Source organism: Rana temporaria, chromosome 6 (assembly GCF_905171775.1).
Source record: "Rana temporaria chromosome 6, aRanTem1.1, whole genome shotgun sequence".
NCBI lineage: Eukaryota > Metazoa > Chordata > Amphibia > Anura > Ranidae > Rana > Rana temporaria.
In genome coordinates this window covers 217,458,534-217,469,161 of record NC_053494.1, presented here as the reverse complement: position 1 = coordinate 217,469,161, position 10,628 = coordinate 217,458,534, and the positions used below count along the sequence as shown (strand labels likewise).

General features: G+C 44.3%; 1 protein-coding gene across 1 annotated transcript in view; it reads right to left on the bottom strand.

The window, feature by feature from the left end:
• Window positions 1–277: 277 nt before the first annotated feature.
• Window positions 278–10,628, bottom strand: part of EPB41L5 (erythrocyte membrane protein band 4.1 like 5) — a 40,195-nt gene continuing 29,844 nt past the window's right edge. Inside the window, exons 10-16 of the mRNA XM_040358246.1 lie at window positions 10,568–10,628; window positions 10,319–10,411; window positions 7,004–7,091; window positions 3,970–4,062; window positions 3,832–3,873; window positions 1,100–1,233; window positions 278–1,007 (exon numbers count right to left, since the gene is read on the bottom strand). The exon at window positions 10,568–10,628 is cut by the window's right edge and continues 1 nt beyond it. Coding sequence (XP_040214180.1) covers window positions 950–1,007; window positions 1,100–1,233; window positions 3,832–3,873; window positions 3,970–4,062; window positions 7,004–7,091; window positions 10,319–10,411; window positions 10,568–10,628 — 569 coding nt within the window. The 3' untranslated portion in view covers window positions 278–949. The remainder of the gene's footprint in view (window positions 1,008–1,099; window positions 1,234–3,831; window positions 3,874–3,969; window positions 4,063–7,003; window positions 7,092–10,318; window positions 10,412–10,567) is intronic.

Genomic DNA, 10,628 nt, shown 5'->3' with positions numbered 1-10,628 from the left:
TGTATGTATACGTGTGTATACTGTGTGGCCCCATAATCTTCTATTGCCTGGGGGCCCCATGAGTTGTCAGTTCGCTCCTGATGTAACCATATTGCTACACTTAGAGGCTCCTCTCTTCTCTTTTATACTCTGGAGCTCCTGCTGAATTTTGCTTCTAACCCCCCTTGTGGAGGCTTCCATTTCTGGATGGACATTTTATGGTCACACAACCAATCACATCGCTGTAATCTTTTTCTTTGGACTATAAACTATGAATAAATGGTTGGGAACCGAATCATTCGAGTTTCCATGATTTCTTATGGGAAAATTTGCTTTGATATACAGGCGCTTTGGATTACAAGCATGTTTCGTGAACAAATTATGCCTCAAAATCCAAGGTTTTGCTGTAATTGCAAGCACCGTATTGGCTGCATTTAAGTAACTGTCGGTTCATTACAAAAAAAATATATATACACATTCTACAAGACGGGATGAAATTAAAAATGTCACGGAATATAAAATCCCTAAAAACAATTGTAACAAGATAACAGGTGAGCCCCTGGCGCCGGGACATTTTTTTTTAGTGGTATAAATCGCCGTTTCCTCTCCGGCTCAGTTCTAGAAAAGTCCGCAGGATCCCATCGTCCCGAGGGAGCAGCACACGTTCGCCGACACAAAACGCCGCGCCGGACCACAAAAGGTCTGGAGATCGGAAGCATCAAGTGGTCCATTACCATTAAAAATCGCACAGATCCCAGTGGAATGTTAATAAAAAATCCCTCAAAAATCCAAAAAGAGGATCAAACACAGAAAAAAAATCCAGTGTATTGCTTTAAGAAAAAAAGTCAGTCAATCGGCCAATCAGTAGCTTCTCCCAGCATCCTCTCTGCTGACATCTTTCGGGGTTTTGTCCAACTGGTTCCACTCCAAGTCACAGTATAATAATAGGAGAGATTCCGTCTCCTCCCAATTACAGCTCGGTGGTGAGTAGACATCGCGGTCTGGGCGGTTCTTCAGTAACCAACGTGCTGTGGAGAAAAGTACAAAAATTTTTATGAAAGTGCTTCAACAATAAAATCTGGTTGGATGAGACAAGCGCCCAATAAAAACGATGTCTGACCTTGTGGTTGCAGTGGGTGGAGGTGAAATGAGCGGAGACTCTACTGCGGCAGGTAGATGATCTATTGTGTTATTCAGGACTTTAGCGGGAAGGTTGGTATCTCCTGTGAGGTGTCCGTTAGATACAAGTGCACTCTGCGGGAGAGAAGAAAAAAGAAAAAAGGAAAAGAGAGAAAAGAGAAAAAAAAAAAAAAAAGAAAAAGAGAAAAGAGAAAAGAGAAAGAAAAAAAGAGAAAAGAGAAACATTTTTTTAAAAAAAGAGAGAAAAGAGAAAGGGAGAGAAAAATCAGATATAGACCATACAAAAAGACATTAAACAGAATCAGAGCAGAACTGGTTAAGCCTAGAGTAGCCATTCACAAAAGGGGGTCCCATAAGCCCTAGGGCAGGGGTCTCAAACTCAAATTACCTGAGGGCCACAAGACAAGTTTTCATATGCCATGGGGGGCCGCATGCAAACTTTCAAACTTCAAAAACAACAGTACTGGTGTCAGCGAACACATTATTAACCCCCAGCACTGGTGTCAGCGAGCGCATTATTACCACCTGCACTGGTGTAAGTCAGGGTTTGACACATTTGCTTGGAATCTAGGAGCCAGCTAAAAAAGTTAGGAGCCAGAAAACGCACCCCGTCCCGACGAGCTTGCGCGCAGAAGCGAACACATACGTGAGCAGCGCCCGCATATGTAAACGGTGTTCAAACCACACATGTGAGGTATCGCCACGATTGGTAGAGTGAGAGCAATAATTCTAGCTCCTCTGTAACTTAAAACATGCAACCTGTAGATTTTTTTTAAACGTCGCCTATGAAGATTTTAAAGGGTAAAAAAGTTTGTCGGCATTCCACAAGCGGACACAATTTTAAAGCGTGACATGTTGGGTATGAATTTACTCGGCGTAACATTATCTTTCATAATATTAAAAAAAATGGGGATAACTTTACTGTTGTCTTATTTTTTTATTAAAAAAAGTGTAATTTTTTTCCCAAAAAAGTGCGCTTGTAAGACCGCTGCGCAAATACGGCGTAACAGAAAGTATTGCAACGACCGCTATTTTATTCTCTAGGGTGTTAGGATAAAAAATATATATAATGTTTGGGGATTCTAATTAGAGGGAAGATATATGGCAGTGAAAATAGTGTAAAATGACATTAGAATTGCTGTTTAACTTGTAATGCTTAACTTGTAATACCAACGGCCACCACCAGATGGTGCCAGCTCACATCTGGTGGTAAAAACTTGTAATACCAACGGCTCACCACCAGATGGCGCCCTGCCCTAGGGTGTCCTCCAGAAGGTGGTAGGAGGTTCCTTGCAGGTGGCCGATTGACCTCCTATCCAATGGTGCCTGTTTAGTTCAATTGTCATGGCAAGTTAATGAAGGCAGCGGCATGACACCAATGATCCTTTTAGCTGTCATTAAGGGTGGCATTATGTGTGACCGCCAATGTAAGGGACATTCTTCTCACTGATCACCAATGTAAGGGACATTCTTCCCACTGATCACCAATGTAAGGGACATTCTTCCCACTGATCACCAATGTAAGGGACATTCTTCCCACTGATCACCAATGTAAGGGACATTCTTCTCACTGATCACCAATGTAAGGGACATTCTTCCCACTGATCACCAATGTAAGAGACATTCTTCCCACTGATCACCAATGTAAGGGACATTCTTCTCACTGATCACCAATGTTAGGAGCATTCTTCCCACTGATCACCAATGTTAGGGACATTCTTCCCACTGATCACCAATGTAAGGGACATTCTTCCCACGGATCACCAATGTAAGGAACATTCTTCTCACTGATCACCAATGTAAGGAACATTCTTCCCACTGATCACCAATGTAAGGGACATTCTTCTCACTGATCACCAATGTAAGGAACATTCTTCCCACTGATCACCAATGTAAGGAACATTCTTCTCACTGATCACCAATGTAAGGAACATTCTTCCCACTGATCACCAATGTAAGGGACATTCTTCTCACTGATCACCAATGTAAGGGACATTCTTCCCACTGATCACCAATGTAAGGGACATTCTTCTCACTGATCACCACTGTAAGGGACATTCTTCCCACTGATCACCAATGTAAGGAACATTCTTCTCACTGATCACCAATGTAAGGGACATTCTTCTCACTGATCACCAATATAAGGAACATTCTTCTCACTGATCACCAATGTAAGGGACATTCTTCTCACTGATCACCAATGTAAGGAACATTCTTCTCACTGATCACCAATGTAAGGAACATTCTTCTCACTGATCACCAATGTAAGGGACATTCTTCCCACTGATCACCAATGTAAGGGACATTCTTCTCACTGATCACCAATGTAAGGAACATTCTTCCCACTGATCACCAATGTAAGGAACATTCTTCTCACTGATCACCAATGTAAGGAGCATTCTTCCCACTGATCACCAATGTAAGGGACATTCAGGCGTCCAATCATAGCAGAGGACGGGAGAAGACAGACATCGAGGAGCGTGGACGACACCGCCATGACCCGCTTCTCCGAGACAGGCAATTCCCGGGCGGGCGATGCACACTGGCTGCGTTTGATGGGCACAGTGGCTGCGTTTGATTTTTTTTTTTTTATATAGGTTGTTTGCAACCCCCCCCCCCCCCCAAAAATTTGAGCACCAGCCATCACAGTTCACCACCAGAAAGAGGGAAATGTTTGGGTGAGAAAGCTGTCTTTTTTTATATTGCACTTACTGGTACGTTCCAGCGGGGTGTGATGGTTGAGTACAAAGGAACCTGCCAAGAGAATGGAAGAGGTCAGCTCATCTGTCAGGAGTGGAATCAGACACCTTTAGTGGAATGATATAGAATTATAGACAAAAAACGAGTTACCGGAGGGGTGGAGGGGGCTGGAGCCATGTCAGTGAGGTCAATGAGATTCTCAGTGAGCAGAGCCAGAAGGTTATCCAGATCTTCAGTGGGGCTCTACAAAAAAAAAAAAAAAAGTGACGAGACAAAAATTAATCACTTGTAATAAAAACGTATAAATAATTTAAATGGCCGATGCTGAAAACTGATCTGAAGGAACAATAACGACAAATATGTGCTATCCTCTATTCGTTTTGGGAGGACACACGGCTCTGTCTTACTAAACCAGCATGGACAGTGCAAAAGGTTTTTAATCTACAAGCTAATGAAATAGGACCCTTTCGAAAATCCTTTTTTGTAAACGTTGTTATTTCTGTCTCGGTCCTTTAGCTTTCAGCAAATCCAGACAGGTGCTGCGGGTTTATAATTAGCGTTCACACGTTGCAGAGATCACAGGAATGCGTTCGCTCAGCAAGTAAAGGAGAGGAGCTTTACAGTCTGCTGAGCTCCTAGAGAAAGGGCTCAACTGCAGACCCACACACGCACACACACTAATGTACGCTACAGATGGTCTGCACACTCTACGCTGTTGCGAAACTACAAGTCCCATGAGGCATTGCAAGGCTGACCGTTACAAGAATGACTCCCACAGGCAGAGGCATGATGGGACTTGTAGTTATGCAACAGCTGGAGGGCCACCAGTTTGAGACCCCTGCTATAGACAGACATTTCCATAGAATAAAATACACTGCAGAAGGTCCTCACTCTACAGGCAGACCCTTCCATACACTACAGTACGCTATGGAAGGACCACACTAAAAAAGACTGTTCCATACAGTACAATATGCTACAAAAAGGTCAACACACACTCCTCCATACAATACAATATAGTGTGGAAGATCAACATTCTACTGATCCTTTTATATACTACGCTAGAGAAAGGGCCGCACACTCTGCAGACCCTTCCATACACTACAATACTCTACAGAAGAGCCACAAACTCTGCAGACCCTACAACACTCTACAGAAGGGCCACAGACTCTGTAGACTCTTCCATACACTACAATACCCTACAAAAAGGGCCACAGACTCTGCAGAAGGGCCGCACACTATTCCATACACTACAATTTCCTACAGAAGGGCCACAGACTCTGCAGACCCTACAATACGCTACAGAAGGGCCACAGACTCTGCAGACTCTTCCATAAGCTACAGAAGGTACACACACTCTTCAGACCCTTCTATACACTACACAACAGAAGGTCCACATATTCTACAGATTCCTACTCACACTACAGAATGTCTGCACACTGTACAGAACCTTCCTTGCACTATAGTATGCTACAGAATGTCCAAAGAGTTTAGACCCTTCCCATTCCCCACAATATTCTACAGAAGTTCCATACACTACAGAAGGTCCACACACTTCTAGGACATGTGCACACTGAAATATTTTGTTTCGGAATTTCGGTGTCGTCCGAAAAATAAAATTTAGTTACTGTATATACGCGAGTATAAGCCGAGTTTTTCAGCACATTATTTTTTTGGTGCTGAAAATGCCCCCCTCGGCTTATACTCGAGTCACCTTTTTGCGCCTGATCTCCTGGACTTTGGGGACCCGGTACCGGCCGGTCGTAGGTCCCCTAGACCCCTCTACAACTTTGTCTACAAGTGTGCAAAGTTTGTTGTCCAGGGACCTACGGCCGGGGAGCACCGTTTTTTTTCAAAGTCGGACACCCCTTCCATAGACTCCCATGTTAAAAGGCAATTTCTCCGGTAAATTTGGGGACCCGGTACCGGCCGGCCCTAGGTCCCCTGGACCCAAAACTTGGCACACATGTAGCCCCCATTTTCCTCTACAAGTGCTGTGTGGGGGACCTACGGCCAGGGAGCACCGATTTTTCAAAGCCGGGCACCCCTTCTACATACTCCCATGTTAAAACGCAAGTCTAGTCATGGGCACAGTGAGGCATGGGCACAGTGAGGCAAGCAAATGGACACCCTAGGCTTATATTCGAGTATATACGGTACTCCCGAAACTCGTTTTTATTTAATTTTGTTAAAAAAAATGCATTCGTCCAAAAATAATAAATAATATACATAATATCCACACACTCTACAAACCCCATCCATACACTACTAGGGCCACATTCTACTGACCCCTCCAAACAGTACAGTATGCTACAGAAGGTTCACACCCTCTACAGACCATCCCATACATTCCAGCACGCTACAGAACATCCACACACTCTGGAGACCCGTCCATACAATACGCTACAGAAAGTCCACATACTTCTCAGACCCTTCCACACAATGGAAAACACTACACCAGGGCCGATCCGAGGGTCACAGACGCCTGGGTGCAGAAATATTGCTGGTGCCCCCACATGGGCGTGGTCATCTTACCAACTCCTCCCCTTTACAAATGTCTTCATTAGTGTCCCCCATCAGAGGCCCCCCCACAGCAGGTGTCCCCCCCCACACAGCAGGTGTCCCCCCCCCATCAGAGCCCCTCCCCCCACAGCAGGTGTCCCCATCAGAGCCCCCCACAGCAGGTGTCCCCATCAGAGCCCCCCACATCAGGTGTCTCCATAGATCAGTACCTGTCCAATAGATCCCTGTAGCTCAGGCGCGCTGGCCTCTAGACATGTGCAATTAGTTTAGTTCCCGAATTCGGATTTTGTCAAATTCGTTAATTCGAAATTTCAGAAATTCCGAATTTACTGAATTTCCGAAGAATGAAAAAAAACAAGAAAAAAAAACAATGTACCGGAAACAAATTTTTCGGCAGTGCAAATGTCTACTGGCCTCCAATGCACTGGCATATTTATTACTTCTACTGGATGATTGTCTGGTCCCCAAACAGTGTATGGTGGCCCCTTTGGTTAAACGGTTTTGGGGGACCCCTCTTTTACAGGGCCCTCCCACACTCTACAGATCACACATACCGGATAGCAGTTGCTCCCTAATACACTGCGACTTGGGGCATTGCTCTTTATGCACCCCCATAACATTTTGAATACCAGAAATACAAAAAAAAATCACTGGCTCCACCCACTTTTACGGCGGACGCATCTTCTGAAGCCACGGAGGGAGTTGATGTGTTTTCAAGTTTAGGTTCTTTGAATTCCTGGCTCCCAAAGTTTCTGGAGAAGAAAAAAAAAAAAAGAAAGACCACAATCATTTATTTAAGCTATCGCAGGAACAAAGGGCTGAACAGAACGCAATGAGGCTGGTACAGAAGTATTTGGGGTGCATCAGGGGACCAGGACACCCCCAGAAAACGTCAAATGCTGAAGATTTTTTTGTTTTTTTTATTAATTTGTCAAATTTATTGGGAGTAAAACTTGGGAGGGTTTCTGGGAGTGATAAAGGATACTCCAAAATGAAACTAATGAAGGAAACTTCTATCTTAGTAGTTGAATAGTAAATCACATTACGCCACGGGGGGGGGGCGATGGACTCCAGCCTATTTAACCACTTCAGCTCTGGAAGATTGTCCCCCCCTCTTCATGACCAGGCCATTTTTTTTGCAGTTTGGCACTACACTTCTTTAACCACTTGCCGCCCGCCAATGACAGATTGACGTCGGCAAAGTGGTTTCAATATCCTGAGTGGACGTCATATGACGTCTTCAGGATATTGAGCCCCCCAGGGGCGCGCAACGCGGCTATCTTTGTTGCAGGGTGTCAGTCTGACACCCTGCAACACCGATCTAGGTAAAGAGTCTCTCACGGAGACTCTTTACCACGTGATCAGCCGTGTCCAATCACGGATTACCACGATGTTAACATGAAAAGCCGGTAATCAGCTTTTCCTCACTTGCGTCTATCAGACACGAGTAGAGGAGAGCCGATCGACTGCTCCTCTGACGGGGGGGGGGGTTTGTGCTGATCGATTATCAGCACAGCCCCCCCGAGGATGCCCACTGGACCACCAGGGAAGCAAAACCAAAACACAGTTATGCCAATGACACATATATGGGGTTTGCCAATCAGTGCCCGCAATGAATGCCAATCAGTGCCCACAATGGACATCACTGATTGGCATCCATTAGTAAAACACATACGATAGTGCCACGTATCAGTGCCCATCTATGCCCATCCGTGCCACCCATCAGTGCCCATCCACGCCGCCTATCCGTTCCCATCCATGCCGCCTATCCGTGCCCATCATCAGTGCCACCTCATCGGTGCCTGTCAGTGCCGTACCATCAGTGCCCATCAGTGAAGGAGAAAACGTACTTCTTTACAATGTTTTATAACCGAAACAAAAAAAAACGTTTTTTTTTCTAAATTTTCGGTATTTTTTTTTTTTTTTTGCAGAATATAAAAAACCCAGAGGTGATCAAATACCACCAAAATAAAGCTCTATTTGTGGGTACAAAATGATAAAAATTTAGTTTGGGTACAGTGTAGCACGACCGCGCAATTGTCATTCAAAGTGCAACAGCGCTGAAAGCTAAAAATTGGTCTGGGAGCTGGTAAATTGGTAAGTGCCCTGTATGGAAGGGGTTAACTAGCAATTTGCGCAGTAATGCGACGCTGTACCCAAACAAAATGTATGCAATTTTTTTTCTCACAAATAGAGCTTTCTTTTGGTGGAATTTGATCATCTCTGCATTAAAAAAAAAAATGTGTGCAATAAATGAGAATTTTTTTTTTTTGTATTTCTGCTATAAAACAACAACAACAACAACAACAACAACAACAACAACAACAACAACAACAACAACAACAACAACAACAACAGAAGCAGCAGCAGCAACAAAAAAAGTGATTCTCATTTTAGCCAGGATGGTGCAGCTCTAGGTCCTACTAAATTTTCAGGCCAGGTATTTGAATTCTCTTGCTCTAATCTCCAGAAGCTTCTCCTAGAGTCAGGGAAAGGCAATCAAACTCCCAGCCTGTGGAGCCTCCAGCAGACCAAACCAAGCAATCCTGGCTCCTGTAACCAATTTAATTTACAGCCTGTGTAGGAGGGTGTTACAGGCGTATATTATATAATATATAGAAGAAGAGAGAGAGCACACACAACTTGTTTTGTTTGGAGAGGAAAGGTTCCTCTTAGGACGACAAGAATACGACACACTTGAAGTAAAGAACTTCTGTGACCTCCAAGAGATTTTCAGATTATCAACAAATCACAAAATGTAATAAAAAGTAACAATCATCCTGCAATAATCCTGTAGACACAACTGTAAAATACATTTCTGTAACTTTTATCATTTTACTGCCACCAACAGGTGATGGGAAAATGACAATAAACCGGTTACACCACCTCTATAGGTCACTTTGGGTCATCCTATGTTACGTGTCGGATTGGGGAGGAACGAGTTCAGGGCACTTTGTCTGTACATAATGAAATCTGTAAAGTCTTATAACACAAGCAAGCAACCAGGGTTGAAAACATTGCTTAGGGTGAAAGGGCTTGAGGTGACGTGTTGTCAATTCGCTACAGGAAGTTAAAGTGGATGTAAACTCTCCATATCCCCAGTGAAGGGACTGTCCTCCGGTGATGCAGAGATAAAGCAAATCGTCCTACATAAGTTGTTCCTGTTTAATCTGCAGTCTGCGCTTTATCGGCTCAAAGTGCTGATTTTATAAAGCTTGCCTGAGTTGTCAGAAAAAAGGGGGATGGGGATCAGAAGCTACACTTGGCAGAACTCAGTGAGGAGAGCTCTGAGAGCTGATTGGAGGGAAGGGACACCCACGCCTTCAAAACAGAGCTCAGGCTTTCAACCGGCCCGGAGTCAAGCCATTTCAACTGGCCCGGAGTCAAGCCATTTCAACCGGACCGGAGTCAAGCCATTTCAACCGGACCGGAGTCAAGCCATTTCAACCGGCCCGGAGTCAAGCCATTTCAACCGGCCCGGAGTCAAGCCATTTCAACCGGCCCGGAGTCAAGCCATTTCAACCGGCCCGGAGTCAAGCCATTTCAACCGGCCCGGAGTCAAGCCATTTCAACCGGCCCGGAGTCAAGCGCGCAGAGGCAGTTACACAAAACTACAGTTGATCACAGCAATTACAGACCCATTACAAATTAAAAACTCCCACTGCTGCCTGTTGGGTTTGAGGGCCACACTGTAAACACCCAAGGGCCACATGTGGCCCTAGGGCCACAGGGGTATACAATATCCTTAAGCTTCTTAAAATTGTGTAATTGCACCATCCAATTGCAATATGTGTGTGGTCCTTTTTAGATAGAGCTTTTTTTTTTTTTTATGTTTTTCTTGAGCCGGATGAGGTAGTGAATCTCACAGATGTACAGGAGAATTCTGTTAGCCAAGATACAGAGATGAACCAGCTTGGGCAGCGGGCAATGCAATAGGTACTCAAAAACTCCCCCCTTGATTGGACTAAATGGTACTCACGTTAGGAAGAGACACTGCGCAGGAGGCGGGGTCTCTCGGATCTCTGGAAATTCCTGTGGCTGGACGAGATTATTCAGCTTCACAGTTACTCCCCTAAGAAAAAAAAAAATATATATTATTAATAATAATAATAATAATAATAATAATAATAATAAATAAAAAAATGGTGATTATTCTAATCTTTAGAACAAGATTCCCCCTGTAGGGTGATCACAGAGGGGGAAATTTTTTTATATTGAGGGCACTGACCTGGGAGATGGATCTTCAATGATCAGATTCTTGTTACTAATCCCCAAATCATCTCTAGTGA